Here is a 17,496-nt window from a genome sequence, read left to right as displayed (position 1 = left end):
GACTCTGGAGACTTTTTTAAGTGGATGCCACAGTATTTTGGAGAGGCTGCCTTTCTGTATTGATCTCATATGCTGCTTCTTGGGGATCTAGTTTTTATCCATTTCAGCTCTGCTTATAACACACTGCTTCTCTTTGAGGACACAGTCAGAGTCAGCTGTCGCATCATTTTTCTTCCAGCAATAGGGAGTCTATGGCATGGAGACTGGCTGGTTCTCCTCAAGTCTGATGAGGAGCACTCTGACATAATTGCTCTTGCCTCACCCTCACAACCTAAGCCTTCATCAGGTGCAGTGACTTTGGCTAGTTTAGTCTAGAAGGATGAGCGTATACAAGCCTAATTTCACTTGCTATTTGTTCAGCCTCTGTGGCTTTCTTCTTTCCTTTTTGCCTTCTGAACCTCATACAGAAAAAAAGCAGCGTAGAAGTGCAGGCTGATATAGAGTACCAGTGACCAGTGTTGTGATCAAAGACCATTCAACCATGAACAAAGATGAGCAAGTGAGTCCTGATAGTGCTTCAGCCTTTAGGCAGCTGTCACAGCCTTTGAACTTTTGCAGATGCCCTAGAGTTATGGGCAGAAGTATTTTAATGGCTGAGTCCTTGTAGAATTCTCCCATAAAGCTCCATTCACAGGGCCATGGGAAGATAAAAATTATACTGGTTCAACTAACTCGATAGACAACAAAAAATAGTCACTGCTTTCTTTTGCATCAAAACAAGACACTCATGGCTGACTCATCCCCCACTTAGGCTGTGGGGTGAATTGAATTTGGTCTCCCACACTCTCTTGCAATGCTATGTCTGCTAAACTATTGAGAAGAAGGTGCGATAAAAGGACACCTCCTCTTCTGGCAATCTTGCAGTCTTTTTCTCTAATTTTGAAATTGCAGAAACTCTGGGGTGACTGAACACAGAACTGCATTTTTGCTGAATAGATTCAACTAAAAAATAATCCTATATATTTACCCAGGCTTTGTAAAAGATGAAGGGCTAAATGTAAAAGTAAGAAGCAAAAAAAAAAAATCATTTGAAACCCAGTCCTGTATTGAAAAACTGGTAAGAGATTATGATCTCATCCTTTAAAAAAAAAAAAAGAAAGAAAAAAAGGAAATAGATTATCTCAAGAACTTATCCACATGGAAGAATTCATATTGATCTCACCTCTTGTGCCCAAGACATACAGGGATACAATGTCTAGGATGAAGGATCAACATGAACAAAAGATCATAAAGAGGCTCTGCTTCGGAGTTGACACCGTTCACTTTTAACTTTTGAATTTCATATTGCAGGGAGATTCAGGTGGCCCTCTGACATTTGAAGACGGCAACAAGTGGGTTTTGGTTGGTGTAACATCATTTGGCTATGAGTGTGCACTTCCCAAACGACCAGGAGTGTATGTTCGAGTCACCATGTTTGTGGACTGGATCAAAGAAATCATCTATTAGCTTGATATTTTTTAATGATAGAAATAGAATTTAAAGGTTGAAAGTAGGCCATTGTATAATGATGTAAACCGAACTGGCATTCCAGTCTCACAGTTAGAGAAACTGAATAAATATTTAAATTTTGGGGTGGAAAATATTAATAATTCAGAACTCCATTACCAACTGAGAGTAATATTTCAAACCAGATGCTGTGGATTTGTTAATAAATAGTTTTATCATTTAACTTTTTCTTTTATATGAGAATGTGGGGAAGCAGTTTCTTTGAACACCAGTGCATTAAATGCACAGTGGAGGGCTTTACAACGCATGGGCAGTAAAAAAAAAAAAGTTTGCAAACTGCAAATGCTTTATTGAAAAATGGTCTAAATTATTAATTTCAGGCCAAATGATACCTGGTTTTATGTTTTTACAGTGTATTTTTCAATGTGCATTTTCATCTCAATGCATAGTCAGCTCTTCTCAGTAATCTCACTGCATATCAGAATGAAGGTATATGTTATCTGCTTAAACTGGACTCATGGGAGTTTCATCTTGTCTATTACAAAAAGCTCTGGAATGAGGTTTATGGATTGTGCATAAAGGCTTATAATGTATCATGCTGCTTTCTAATGAATAAACTGAACGTAAGCCAAAAGTTCTCTCTTGTATAATTCGTTTGGAATTAATAGAGTTAAATAAGGATTGAATATAGCTTTTCAGTTTTCTTTTTAGGCAAGTGTTTTGGCAATTATTCAAGCAATTATAGATATGTGCTTGTGTACACCCAAGCACAGACTCACAAGACTTCAACTTCCTCTCATAAAAAGTAATGTTTTTAAAAAACATCTGACAATAATGAGCATCAGCTATTCCTGGTAGATAAAAAGTAGTAGGGTTCCTCTGATACATTTTTCTGTACTGGTGACTTTTTACTGATTTTGTGCTTTGTATAAAAACTATCATGATAGCCCATTACAGCATTCTAAAGAGGAAAGAATATGAAGAAAAAAAAGGGGGGTTTTATCTTCTTGAGTTCTTTTCTACATAGGTTTACATTAAAATATAATTCTCTACTTGTTGAAATGCCTTAAATTCAACGCTGTCTTAATGCTTAATGTTAGTGTAATAGCATGCATTTCCTTTATTTCTGTTTTCAGCCTAGTATAGGCATTTAATATATTTTTAATTCTGAAGTACTGCATGAAAATATAAAATGCATTCTAACTTACTGTGTATGTGTATCTACACATATACACATAGATGTATGACTTTTGTAAGTAGCTCCCATGCTTGGTGCTTACAATGCTAAATGCAGATATGAAGTGCTCAAAATACAAGGCTAGCTTACAAACACAGGTTGGCAGTCACTGATAAAAAATATCAAGTCCCAAACTGTTTTCAGGTCTTCATAAGCATTAGAGGACTAGGTCCAGACCAAAATATTTAGCTTTATCAATACATCTGTGACCACAAGGAACATAGACAGATGTAATTAAGCCAGAGAGAAAGTAAAAGGTGGTTTAGACACCTTATTTCACATAAACCATGCAGTTTTTAACATTAAAATGTTAAAGTTGCAAATCCTATCTTTTATAGTGGGCTACTGTTTCTCCTATTACTCTCCTTCACTTGAAAACAGCCACTGAAAATAAAGTGCATTCTGCTATCAGTATAAATTGATTCGGATGAAGCAATTACATTAAAATGCCTAATTAAAATATGACATGATTTCTGCATTATTTGACATACATCACTATTGTAAATGGTGTTTCAATCTGTTAATGAAATACAAGAGCCAGCTCAAAGTAGATCCAGTTACTAGAAAATGTGCTTCCCAGAAATACAGTAATATACATTTATTTTTGCTTCCCAAAACGCAAAGCATTGATGTATTTTGAAGTATACATTAATAAACCATCCCCTCAGACTAAAAAATTTGCCTATTGTAAACTCCAGTATAGATACATATATGTAATCTAGACTAGTATAATTAAAAATAAACATTTTATTTCAACTAATTTATGTCTAGATAAAACTAACATGACCTTAGTCAACCACATTCTAGCCTTCATTCAGCATCCATTACTTCATTTGTCTGTATCTTGACCTGTGGAGAAACCAGTCGTTACTGTGTTAAAACGTGGGTAGAATGGATTATTTTCAACTGAGTCACAGTCCAAGATGCTTTGAAATAGGCAGTGGAAGCTTGATGCTGACTTACACTTGCTTGCACCCAAAAAAAGTTTAAAATACTGAAGAAGGAAACAAGAGCTTTCTCTCTCAGATGATTCTTACTTGCAAAATGCCAACATCACTATGGAAAAAAAGAAAAATTATATTCCCTGGGGAAAATAGGGATGGTGGGAGTATGATGTTTTTAAAATACCAAACCGAAGCCATGCCATCCATCTGAGGGCTAGATAAGGTTTACTGTTCATCCTGCAGTTCCTTGCCTCACCTACTGCTGCCACTTGGAAAAGATTTAGAGAGGCAGTGAGAAGAAGGGAATGTGGCCACTGTAATGGGACCCCATAGCTGTACATAAAAGCCAACAAGCTTATTCAAAGTGGCTTTAGTTGATGAAATCTGTCACCTGAAATTGGAAATAAATTTTCCTTTCTCCATTCTGAAGAGTTTAATGTGAATATGAAGAACAGAGAGAGTTAGGGGGTTTTGTTGGGGGTTTTTTTGGTTTTCTTTTTAAATAGCAATTCTGTTGCCACTGATGGACCATGTCACCTAAATACCCGTTGTTTTTCTGGAAGCCCCAAGAAAATCCAAAGGAAATACCAGCATAAAGTCTAATTTCTAGGTATTCTCTCTGCAAGTGTGGAACACTCCTATCTTTTTTTTCCCCCTTTCCTCTTTTACCCTTACTCCTATCTATCTCCCTTTTGTGTGTGGAAATAAGGGAAACAAAGCTGAAAGAATTTGTATATGTATGGCATTTGTTTGTTTTGCACAGAATACAATCACCTACTTAAAGGTGGAAGTCATAAGACTTTAAGTTAGATTCATGCACCATTTGCAGTCTTCTAAATAGGTTTCTTCAGATTGTTTAGATTTTATCTGGTATCTAGGAATAACATCCTAAATGAAGGAAATAAATGTAAGGAAACTATTTCCTTCCCCTAAGTAGGTGATACGAGATGGAAATATTTTGCTGCAATAATCAATATTTCTTATTTACATATAGAATCTGATTTTATTACAATAAAAGCATTGCATGCCACTTCCCATTCTTCCTTCACACAGAGTTTAAGACTGGTCCATGTTAATAACTGCCTGGAAATTGCCTTCACCCTGTAAGAAAGACATCTGAAGGTATTTGCTTTCTCCTATATGCTGCATGGAAATGACTTCTGTCACCCCTGTGGCATTAATCAGAATATCAACTGCTACACCTTTACACGTCCTTTGGAAGCACAAAGTATTGAGAAATATTTTTATGTAAATCTTCACTCTCCCCTCTTCTCCATTTTCTTTGGAGAGTTAATCCTTCAAGACCATAAAAAAAAACCCCACCAAAAACCCCCACACTTTACTGCAACTGTTCCCAAGAAAGAGGAATCTCTTGCCCTCAGTTGATTTAAGCAATACTTAAGACAGGAGAAAAACAATTCTGGTCTTGGTGATCATGTAGGATCATAGTATTTTCTCTCTATTTACAATCACTACAAATTAAATTTCAGTAAGGGATTGAGCAAAGAAAGAAGTTGTGACTGACTGGAAAAACTACAGAATATTGTGAATAGGAATAGCAATACTTAACCTGAACTACAGAAGGTGGCTTCTTCAAAGAGGAAGTAAAAATATGGCATAACAGTAATTTTAAGATGCTTCCAAAAGCTGTTCAGCAATAGCATTGCACAAGTACTATTAGTGGCATTGAATTTTAAATGTTGGGGTTTTTTTCTTTACTCAGAAAAATTGACACACACTTGTCTCTGAAGTTCAAAGCTGTGGTAAACATCAGGTAGCACAGTGTAGGCAACCCGAAGAGTAATAAGGTTTTGCTTCTGTCCAGCTCTTCACCCAGCAGTAGTTTTGCATCTGTGTTAATGGAAAGCCAACTAGCTTGAATTCATGCTCTTGAACTCTTGCTGCAACTGCGGCAAAATCCCTTAACTATCTGCTACAGCACCAGACTGTCACCAACAAATCAGGCAGAGTGTTATTGCTACCACCCCAAGATCTACTCCTAATGACTGGTAAAACTATTCTTATGGCACAGAAAGCTCTTAAAGAACCGAAGAGAAAGGACATTAATGATATTAATAATAACTCTAAAAGAAGACTTTAAATGCATCAAGCTTACCTCTAAATCTGCCTATCAATTAACATAATTAACGCTTTTCTAGCTAATAGCCTGAGTAACATTGGGATCAATCTATTAGTTCCACTTCCAAGGGAAGCCATTTGTCTTCTCTTTGATCCAGCTTTACATTATTCCTCACAAACTATTAGCTGTACTTAAATGATCTTTAATGTCTGCCTTACATAGATTTACTGAAACAAGTAATTTTAATATTACTCTTGCTCATTGTGATATTTCTTTTTCCCCTCAGAAAAAGTAAAAAATATTTTACTTAAGTAACAACTAATGGCTGCCTTCAAAAGACACCTCATTACCGAGGTATCACTTGCCAAGTGATTTATGTTGACCTTGGACCAGTTATGGTCATTCCTTGGCAAAGTGGATTCATTACATGCCATGAAATTACTTTTATGAATCCTTGAATTTTGCCACATCAGATCAGCCACCATGTTGTGACACTATCTCTGCTAGTGACCATGTTAATACATAATAAAATAATTTGTGTGCCTGAGAATAAAAAACTGTGTTAAATGTGCAAATAAATACTAAACAAATATTTTGTATCAAACATTTATGCAAAGATAAATAATTGTTACACTGTAAAATTGTCAGTTCCATTTACAGTACATCAACTACATTACAATGTATGAGAGACTAAAGGAAACAAAGAGGGTTTAACTACAAACAATCTTAAAACTGATATACATGGTAGATATTTCCCCATAAAAACTTCAAATGCTCTGTTCATTTCATTGCTCACAACTAGCTAACTTACATCTCTCAGCAAAATAAACACATACCCTTTATTTAGCATGGCATATTTTGTTACTGAATTAATAATCAAACTTTATATAAAAATGATCTGAACATTTGCCTCAAGGGGGAGCTTACAGTTCATTCTGGTAGATCCTTTGCATTTTCAAGCCATTCCAAGCTAATGTTCTTTGATGACATTATAATACAGCCTGACAGCAAAATGTTATTTTTGCTTCGTTTGCAGTCAGTAAATCATTATACCTCCATGCTACTGTCCTTCCTAGGCGTCTTGGAAATCCATAGTGTGGACTGGTTTGGACTGGTTTTTGTTCTTCCTTTACTGAAAAATAAAAATATAAACTATTTTCAGTGCATGTGTGCCTTTGTAGTCCTGATTCAGGTTCATGATCAGACCTGGGTATTTCATCCCCTATTTGAAAGCCATCTTTGTTGCTTTCATAGCATAGGTTCCCCAACCACAAAAGGGTCACGCCCATGCTGCACCAAGCATAGCACCGAAGCGGTGGGTTGAGGTAAGCAACTGTTACCAAAGTTACCAGGCCACCCTGCTTCGCAGCATTCCTCCCAGGAACCAAACTGCCTTGGCCTGTATTTCCCGCCCCCCCCTCCCAGTTCACATTCAACCACATCTACTCACACAGAGTGGTCTTTTCAGAGATGAGCGTGGACACTGTTTGACTGGGTGATGGGGAGACTGGGTACTTCCCTTGTCTGGGGAAACATACAGGGGATAGGAGCGTGCACACCCCCGAGCCTATGTCCAATGCGCTCAGGGTGCAGCCCACCCACCCCAGGGGGCCACTGCAACCCTGCCCACACACATCCTGGAGCTGCACCCCCGTGACCATGGTGCACTAACGGGTGCCAGCGTGTACTGGTACGCCAGAAAGCCTCTTCCCTTTAGGGCTTGACCTAACTTCTAATGAAGTAATGGTGCATGAATCAGACTCCTAGCAATGAATGACTGGTAGAAAGCTTCCTCAGGCCTAGTTTTCATTCAAAACTGTCAATAGTAGTTTTTGTGGTTTTTTTTTTTAATAAAAAAAAAAAAAGATAAAACTGGTTTCCAAAAGTACTTGCTCTGCAACACTGCAAAAATGTTCACTCTAATCTTTACAGGGAGCCCTGAGGTACCCTGTAAATTGATGCCAGTCTTTCCACGTGGCTAGCATTTCTGCTACGACTGCCACAACAGACCACCTTCCGTCACCTAGATGGCAGATGACAGTGCACTGCAGCCTACTGAAAAGGCACTTCATGAGCCACTGCAGCTGCATTTCAATCAAAATGTTTTTCCCTCTGGCCAGAATATATCACACTGATGTTTTTTTCCAATCAAGTAAAAACCAGAGGAGAAGTAGCCCTACATAATTCTGAGTTGGAAACCTGAGAGTCAAGAACCCAACAGTCCTATACATTCAGTTTTACTCCTTTCCTCGTGTGTAAATGTAAGCGAGTCTGAGTTGATTTAAAATGTACTTTAAGGGAGCTGTATGGTACAGTAGCTTTTAGTCCCTCCAGACTTACCTCTGAAGTCCTACAAAGTAATGCATTATGTACCTGAGCCCATTGGAGTAATTGAAAAGACTCCCATTGGTTTCAGTGGACTTTAGATCAGGCCACAATGCTATAAACAAAGCAATTGCAACGAATCAAGTAGTTTCAGCACTTCTTTAAGAAACTGATTCACTACTTCCTTCCCAATTAATACAGCAAAATCAGGCATATTTTGTAGATTAATGATGGAATGCTTTGACTGGAGCATCCTTGCCACACAGCAGGAACAATTGCTAAATACCTTGAATCAGAACTTTAGCTGTGTAAGATGAGTTTATCTTCAGCAAACCTACGCTGATTTTCAACAACTATACATCTGGTTCAGGAAATAGGTTTTAGTAAGAAAGGTAAGGAAAATGCAAAAAATAGCTTGAGCATATCACTGTTTTGACCATCAAACACAATCATAGAAACTGAGAAATATACCAGGTTGGAATTTAAACTTTCTGCAAGGCATTCAGATGATAATGGAGATGGGTCTTTGAAGCAGTTTCTCCTTGCTTCCCTGGAAGAAATGAAAGGGAGAGCATCTAAGCATGAATGAGCTGATCATTTCTACTAGCTACAGGGAAGATGTTTTGCTTTGCCTTATTACTACCCTTTAAGAGCCCAACGCCAGGCAAAATTAGTCATGACCTTTCAAGCTAGGCATGTCCTGGTTGGCCATGGGTTGTGGCTTTCAGAGGAAAGGTCACCATGTTGTGGATGCCTAAAAAAGAATGAGAAGTCAGGTTCATTTGGAAAGTTGGGGATCCCTCCTTCCCCAGCAGGACAGAGTCCCTTTCCTAAACCTCTACAGTGTCCAGATGATCAGTTCAAGTGGTTGCCTCTTTTTTTAATTTGCTTTTTAACCAAGAACTGTGCATTTGTGGTGAACCAAAATGATTTGCAAAGTAGGTCATATGTGGAAATATAACTGAAAAAGATGGGGAAACATTTTTTAAAAAGAAAGTTCTGTTTCAACAGATAAAAAAAGAAAATACTTCATCTTTAGTAATACCAGAATATCCTCTTTCAACTTAAATGAATTTTAAAGAAAATTTGTTTTATTTAATTAAAAGCTTTAGTGCAACCCAAAATGAACATTCTGAAAAAAAAAAAAAAAATCTGTTTTCATTCAAATCCATTATCTCCCTGATTTTTGTATCATTTAGTCTACCAAAACTAATCAGCTAACAGAAAAAGTACAATCTTCCAAGCTGAATTTCCAATATCTGTGTCAGGCAATTTTTAAGTCTTGGAAGTTCAGATGAATTGCATCTGGATGAACTGCTATAGCATCAAAGGCCTGATCAAAGCCCACTGAAGTCAACACTACTATTTCTATTGATTTCAGTGGGCCATGACTCTTTCATTGTTTTCCCAGGAGTATTAAGAGAGCTGAACCTTTTCTGGGGAGAGAAAGGGTTGCCAGAAAAGGTATGAACACATATGTCATACTTACCAAGAAATCAAGGTCCATGGTAATAAGGGTTCCCGAGTCAGATTACATATATAATGGCTATTGTTATACATATGATTCCTTTATTACTCTTTTTGCTTTGAGTTTCCAACCTTCTACACAGCCCCAGTGCTGAGGTTTGGATACAACCTTTCACAACAATGAATTTGCCTGCCATAAGACAGGTTGGGAAGTGCATGTCTTCCTTTTCTTTGTAGGAAAGTGCATAACATAAAGACACAATGTAGTTTATGATGCAGACCTCATAATATCTTTTCTTTATGTTCACTTGTTTCAACGAGACACATCACTAAGGAGTGCTGCAAACAACAGTGTACTCATACAGATATAAGCAGACTTGATATTTGGAGTGTTTTCCCACTTGAAATAAGGTATTTCTGTTGTTTGTAGAAAATGCTAAATAAAAACCACAAAGAAAAATACAGACTAAGAGTAAGGTGGAATTTTTTTTTCTAATTGCCTAAACCAGTGGTGTCATATTGCTTACTAGTATTCCTGCTCTTCAAGAGGGATAACAGCTAGTGAATCTGTTTATTACTCTTGTTATTTTACCCAAATAGTGTTTATCCATAAAACATATTTCAGTTTAAACTCTTCTGGATTACATTTACTTGAGAACACTTCCTGAAAAAAACCTACAGAATGAAAAGTATCCTTGAAAGTTTCAGAAAGGCTAGTTCAGGAAAAAAAAATATTATATGTTGTCATATCTTGGTATATCCTATTTTGAGAAAAATTAAAAGTCCAAAGAATTTTAAAGCACAGATCAAAACATATCCTGTCTCATGGGCCAAAATGTTTCCTATTTGCATATAATACATCTGTTTGATACTACATCCATGTACACACATCTACTTATCTTCTTTGATAGATACATGATGTACAAAGGAGTTGCACTGGCGTGTGGCTCAAAACATGGTTTTGCTTTTTGTTTTCAATTTCTCTGCTCCAGTGGCCCATCTGTTGCTCATATGGGATACGCGTTAAACAGCTGCTGGTGCCTTAGGTTTTTCCTTGGAAAAAACTGCACTTTTGGTCAGAAACTGAGATGAGTCCTTGAGCTTGCCCTGTGCCAGTGAGGATCCCACTATTAATCCCCAAGGCCCAGATGCTGTAGAGGTGGTAATCATGATGGAAGAGGTGAAGTAAAAGTGTTGACAGTAGCTCAGCATATCAAAGAGTCAGCAAAGATATCTTTTTCAGAAACAGGTGAAGTCCTAATGGCAATACACTGAGAGATGAAACTATTTCAGTGTATTGTGGAAAAGCCTGATGGTGAATGTTCAGCTGTAAACAACTTGGATTTTAATAGATGAAAAGATGCTTATTTGCATATTTGGGGACAGATGTAAGCAGTCTTTCAGTATGAATAGCTTGCCAATGGAAACATGAATTCTGCATTATAAGACCATTTTGGATTAGCATATTTTACCTTTTATGAAGCATCTGGAAACAGCAAGTCCCAAAAGCCACTAGTATCAACAGCAGTAGTGGTATAGTGGGTATTACAACGTAAATTAGATTTGGAATTATACCTACAAGACAAAAAGTTCTCATTAATGTCTCCCATGTTGAAATACCCTTAATAACATGAGTAAAAATCTGGAGTAAAACATCAGAAATACATTAAATTACACAGAAGAGCATTTATTCATGCCCTCTATAGGAAGAGCTCCAAAAAGATGACACGGCAATATCAAGAATAAAATAGTACTTCACCAGCAATGTGCAAAACATATCTGAAGGACTTAATTTCTGATATTTTCTATATGCATCAATGCAAGATTTCCAATTTTATAATAGAAAACTCAAATATTTAAAGAGAGTCTATTTCATGGCCTATTGTTTTTACGATCCATATAACCTGTCTACTTAGCGGCCCTTACGTGTTGGATTCCCACCCATGCAAGACCACAAAAGGAAAAAACCTTGCTCTTGTCTCCCCATTTCCCTTAAAAGACAAATGTACACTGTCCTTGACTAATGAGGAGAGAACTAAAGGTGCTCCCCTGAAGATCCCTTGGCAAAAGGAGTGGGAAATGGTTGAAACTGGCACTCTATTATCTGACTAGAACAGAGGATGGGGTCTACAACTTCCAGAAAAGGTCTGGCTGTTTTTCAGTAACTATATGCCCTTGTTTTATAATAGTATACATTTAACGTACAAATTGTGGAGACTTTCTTAGCCATTGTCTTCTTTTGAACATATTTTCCCTAGCAAGAATAAATGTGAATGTTCAGGTTGGGTTTGTTTATGAGTTCCACATAGACAGTCTTTCCATGGTTTGTAAAAATAGTGTTAAAATATAGTTCATCAATATATCCATTCCTCTGGAGTTACAAACAATGGGAAACATCAGTTAGGAAAATGGCTCAAATCCAGCCAACGAGTGTGGAAAGGGAGTGCCAGCTTTCCACAAGCCCATGCTGTAATCCTGTAAAATCTGGAGTTGCTCCTTAGAGATGTTCAATTCCTTACATTAAGGCCATGCTACAACTCTTCACAAACTGCAGGACTCTGTTCAGGACATAAGTTGCTGAATGAAGGAGCTGGGAGCATTACAGAAAGCTCCTAGGCAGTAGGTATCCATTTTCAAAATATCAAGTACCATCTCTGCTAGAAATCTCAGCAAAGCATTTAACTCCTTAGCATATTGTATTCCTTAAAACATAGGGTACTTGGGGGAGCTATCACACAGTGCTTATTCTGCAGACAACCGAAAACTTCATGCCCTATCTGTTAGGAGAGTTTCATTTGTGCCTTTTTTGTGAGCCCCAGCTATCAGGTATAAAAGATAACGTATGTACCACATGTTTGTTACACAAGTTGGGAAGAGGTGGAGAGGAGACAGAGAGAGGCAAGGCATAACTTACCATAGCCTAGGAGATGCTCCACAGCTGGGTGAACACGGGTGAAATCTCGCATCTTGACAGAGACTTACCGGGGTCAGAGACAGCGGTGCAGATTTGGATCAAAGTTTGGCAAGACATGGAAATACTTTGTTTCCACAGTTACAAAGAGGGCTGACTAAAACTTTTGAAATGTTATGCAAAAGTATACTTTTTCAGACAACTTCCTGAGGAAATAGACTGCTTTGTCCCATTGACAATAATAGAAATTGTTAAAGATTAATTCAGCTGAGGACTTAATATTTTTACCAGAACACTCAATTCATATGAACACGTTACCTGTTTCAGTAGCAATAACATGATACTGATCTTCTGGTTTGCTTGTGTCATAAGGATTTCCTGCTGGCACCGTTGGAAAAACACCTGAAAAGTATATCAGACATTTTAGGAAAACAGAGAGTACAAAATATGGCTGTTATGTTGTTAAATAAATTAATAGCAATTACATCTAAACTTATATTGGAAAAATCAACATTGTCAGATTGAATAAATAGCTGAATATAAACATGTAAAGAGGATTTTACTGCAAAATTAGGATTACATATGGAACAAGAATTATGAGCAGTGCTATTCTGAAAAATAGCCATATATTTGTAGTTATTGCTCTCCAAAGGATTAATTTTTCCTATGTTCCAGTACTAAACTATGGCTGTTAAACTTGAGTAGTTTTGGAGGTTCTTGTAAGATATCCTTATTATTATGTATTTACCATTGCAACTCAAGTTAATGTTTTGAAATTTCTTACCGTAATCTGGTTCTGCTCTGTCTCCTAATTCTTTTTCTAAGACATTATCTGTTAAATCAATAATTGAAATCAGTTGTTGAAGAATGAAAAGTGTGTGTAATAAAACAGATGTTTTCATTATTTTGCATGCACTATCACAGAAATAGATACACTCTTCACAACAATAATTGCTTCATTCTTCAGCATTTAATCTTCTTACCAAACACTATTTGCAAACTAGTGTCAAATCACTTCTAGTTCATACTTTTTTGCTCCTTAGAAAAGGGCTATAGTTTATTCTAGTTCCAATTCTTGGTGGCCTCTGCTAGGTTACTGGCTACATCACTGAATCACTTAATTTCTCGTGCTGAATAAAACTCCTACCATGTTCAAAGTTTCATTTGTGCAGATGATCCTAAAACAATATAAGAGAGGAAGTGTTCTTGATTAATACTTAAATCTTATTCACATTTTCAAAATAATGTTTACAGAATTTTGGCTATGAAGGAAAAGAAAGCAGCACAGGTTTGTGAGGTTAGATGCCAGCTTCATATAATTTGGTTTTGCAACAGGCAGCCCTAAAATACAAATCATGGGCAGTGGGTACTAACACATCACATACGGAAGTGAAATTACCAAAAGAGGAATGATAGTATCATATTTCTTGTAATGCATCAGGAACCGCTTCATGACTGAGCTGTACTGCAGAGGCTTGCAGTAGGCTTTACTTATGGCTGTTGCTACAACAGCTCACAGAGATTACAGAAATAATTACCTCATATTGAAAGGATGGGCATAGGAGCGGAATCTGCATAGTTGTTTGAATACCACGCCTTTATTATAAGATAATATTAATATTATAGTGCTATTAGCCAGCAGTTCCAAGAGTCCTGATAAACACATAATGCTTGGAGAAATCAAAAGAGCATTAAAGCCTACTTGAACATAGGCAATGATTTCATCTACTCTGCTAAAAACTGGCTACATCTGGCCACATAAAAAGAAAGATAGCAAAATACTACGAAGAACTGAGTTACTGGCTCTAGAGAGCAGAAGAGGAGATGAGTTTTTAATTTGATTGAGTAATCAAACCTACAGGAGCTGGACGGGAACTAAATGTGGTTGAAAGTACCAACCTATAATTAAATTTAAGATTGCTGAATGATCAATATGATCTAAAGCCAGACTGAACATTGCAATAGTAAATGCTGTCAAGGGAGGTACTATAAAGAGGGCTTTGAAAACCATGACTACCAGAAATGTAGTTGCTGCTTGAGTAAGACTGCCTAATAAGCACTGCCCTGAACTTATTGCAGATAGAATTATATGCAACTTCAGCATGGTCATCTACAACCTCTGCATTTTGGCATATGACTGGTATCATACACCGTATACTCAAAACAGACAGGAAAGTTGTGAAAAACAATATACTCGGATAAGAAAGTGAAATTCAATACACTTCTGGCACTTTAATGCCAGTAAAATGGATGTATTTTGTATTGCAAATGGCTGACATTGAAGCTATTACAGTGATTTGGGGGTAGGAGAGGAAGGTCATTTGTAAGCCTTACTAGGTTTTAAATAGCAAATGTAGTTTTCTTACAAACACTGTGGTACTTTTTTCAGGCAGTGAAAGAAATGTCATATACCCATTTATATACATTTATGCATCTACTCTTCTCCATGTGGTAGAAAAATACATTTCTGGAGAATAGCCTCTTTTCCTAAAGAGCACAATTCCAACAGTTTGAAAAGTAAACAGCTTCAATTCAGCAGTACTGTATTTAGCTGCATAACAATGTCAGTCCTAATAATATTCTACCTATACATTGTTTGCCTTAATATATGCCTCATTATACACTGGTAATCTATGTCTACATAGTGAAAGAAATATAAATTCATTTTCATTGTTACTGTTATCACTTTGTTTTCTGCCAATCCAAAATACTCAGCATTTTTTCAGATGGTGAAAGCAATAGTAAAAAACAACCATCACATCACAACCAGAATGGTAAGTAGTTCAGTATTACAGAGTAATTATTTCACTTAAATTTGTTTTTAAAGACATGAAATACACTTGAAACGGAGACCTCTTAATTCAACCTGCATTTTCTGACGTAAAAATTGTTATTTTTAACAACTTATGACACTTTTATTGTGTTCTCTTATTTCAAAATAATTGTTATCAGGTGTAAAAGAAATAAAATTGTATATATCATAGTTCCCTGAACGGCCTGTGTGACCCAAGTTTATAACTGATCACCATAAGACAGTGATTGTCACAAACAATTTTAGAAGCAGGAACACATTTGGAGGTGGGTGTAAAATGTGTAGGTATATGAAGCCTTCCAAGTATTTAATATTTGCTTGCAATATCAATTGCCATTAATAGCTCCATTAAGATATTAGACAGTGAGAAAGCTACCTATCCACCAAAACTGAAGGAAGAAAATAGCCTGGATCTCTACAGATGGATCTCTACAAAGACTGTGATTATAGCTAGATAATGAGCATAGAGAGGGTAGAAAGCAGGTACAAAACTGCAGAATTAGGTAGGTCAAATACCTGCCAAAAGTAGGATTTCATGGGTAATCTGACTTTCAGCTTAGTTTTTGAAAAGCAAACACACCATAAATTATTTGGAAATATTGTTTCCATTCACTGTAACTACCACCACAAGTAGAAACTGTTACAGGCACAACTTGAAAGTTTACTTTTCATGTACTTTTTCTGTTTGCACAAAGTTCTAGTTTATAGTTCATGTTTCCTCTACTGACATATACAGAACCTATGTCATGTCTGGAAGTACAGCCAAATTGCTTAAGATCTGGCTTTTTCTGTCACCATCTGAACTTGTGTGCATCTGCTTTTCTTATCTATAAATCTACATATATGAATGCAGAATTTTCTTCCTGCTGTTCTGGAGTTCTATTTTCTTTCTTTAAGTCAAAACTTTTATAAAAAGCCATCACACATAAGTTGGTATAAAATGTCAGATGCCTGAAAGTGCAAGGACATTGTGATTTTTTTTTTTTACAGTAGGACCAAGAGATGTCTTGGTCATCCTACTTGATAGCGAGCAAGGGAAGTAGTAAATGGCCACTTAAAACACTTTATGGAGAATAAAATAACAAGTGAATGAGTTAAATCAAAGTAAACAGTTGGGCTTGGTGATCTTAAAGGCCTTTTCCAACCTAAATGATTCTATGACCCTGTGATCCTATAAACGTGGGAATGTATGACAGTGAAGATAACCTTGAAAACATTCTTATTGGATACAGATAGGTTTACTTAAATTACTACTGGATTTGATATATTACATCCCCTGTTAATGTCAGCTCAGCTGCGCACACACCAAAGGAATCAGTACTACAGGCCACAAGACATTGGCAGATTCCTTCACAAAAGGCAGTTGTTTTTCTAAGAAAGTGTCCCACCTGTGAAATATTCGTTTACTTTCACCTACCTGGGCCATACTTGCAGATAAAATTGTGCTTCATGTTGCATCTATCATCATTCCATTGATAAAGGTATGGCCCTCCCAGACCAGGGTTTGCAGTTGGCTGATGATACATCACAACACAGGCTTCACTTCCACAGGAAGGCTCATCTGTATACCAATTTCTAGTGACACACATAAAGACAAACTTTCAAATTTTGAAGGTAAGGTTCATTAGGATGACAGGAAAAGGAGTTTACATCAGTGAAAACATGTGATCCCCCAATGATCCCATCCTCCTCAAAGATACACTGCATTTCCCACAACTCCTCTGTGAAAGAAATTTAGGGCCTGGCTCTACATCTCTGGATATTAAAAAAAAAATCTGTCCAAAGCACCTTTGCAGAAATAACACCCTACTGCTCCGCTGCCTCTTTTCCTTCCTATCTGACTCTTACCTGCCCCATTGTCCTGAGTTCTGTGAGCTGCTGCTACTCTGGCCTTTTGCTTAATCAGGAAAAGACAGGGTAGAAACAGATCAAGTTAGACTAAGAAACACGCATTAATTTACTTGGTGGCTGGCTCCCTGATTTGAGGTGGCCAGAGTCTTGCACAAGTTGTCTGACAGCTTTCAGACTACATCGTAAATCCTCTATGTGGGATATAAAACCTCCAGAAGCCATACAGAGGCAAACTCATGAGATGGGAGCAAAGAAAACTGTAGACTGAAGCCATACTATGCCATCCTTTTACTGCTTCAAATTCAAAACCCTAGTTGCCAGCTTCCTTTTATCTGGAGGAACTAAGGAGGGATGCTGCTAACTTCATGGGGCAGCAAGTCTTCAAGCTTCTTTCTAGAAGACTTGCCGGGCATTTCACTCTTT

At 37.0% G+C, this 17,496-nt stretch overlaps 2 protein-coding genes across 2 annotated transcripts in view; one reads left to right on the top strand and one right to left on the bottom strand.

Moving 5' to 3' along the window:
- Positions 1 to 1,446, top strand: part of TMPRSS15 (transmembrane serine protease 15) — a 54,404-nt gene extending 52,958 nt beyond the window's left edge. Inside the window, exon 28 of the mRNA XM_035896489.1 lies at positions 1,291 to 1,446. Coding sequence (XP_035752382.1) covers positions 1,291 to 1,446 — 156 coding nt within the window. The remainder of the gene's footprint in view (positions 1 to 1,290) is intronic.
- A 5,308-nt stretch (positions 1,447 to 6,754) lies between these two features.
- CHODL (chondrolectin) overlaps positions 6,755 to 17,496 on the bottom strand; it is a 29,566-nt gene continuing 18,824 nt past the window's right edge. The window contains exons 6-10 of the mRNA XM_009640879.2: positions 16,640 to 16,797; positions 13,195 to 13,242; positions 12,729 to 12,812; positions 10,972 to 11,074; positions 6,755 to 6,839 (exon numbers count right to left, since the gene is read on the bottom strand). Of these exons, the coding sequence (XP_009639174.1) occupies positions 6,755 to 6,839; positions 10,972 to 11,074; positions 12,729 to 12,812; positions 13,195 to 13,242; positions 16,640 to 16,797 (478 nt within the window). The remainder of the gene's footprint in view (positions 6,840 to 10,971; positions 11,075 to 12,728; positions 12,813 to 13,194; positions 13,243 to 16,639; positions 16,798 to 17,496) is intronic.

Source organism: Egretta garzetta, unplaced genomic scaffold, assembly GCF_000687185.1.
Source record: "Egretta garzetta isolate BGI_Z169 unplaced genomic scaffold, ASM68718v1 scaffold45, whole genome shotgun sequence".
Taxonomy (NCBI): Eukaryota; Metazoa; Chordata; class Aves; order Pelecaniformes; family Ardeidae; genus Egretta; species Egretta garzetta.
The sequence above is the reverse complement of the archived record's forward strand: the minus strand, read 5'-3'. Positions and strand labels throughout refer to the sequence as shown.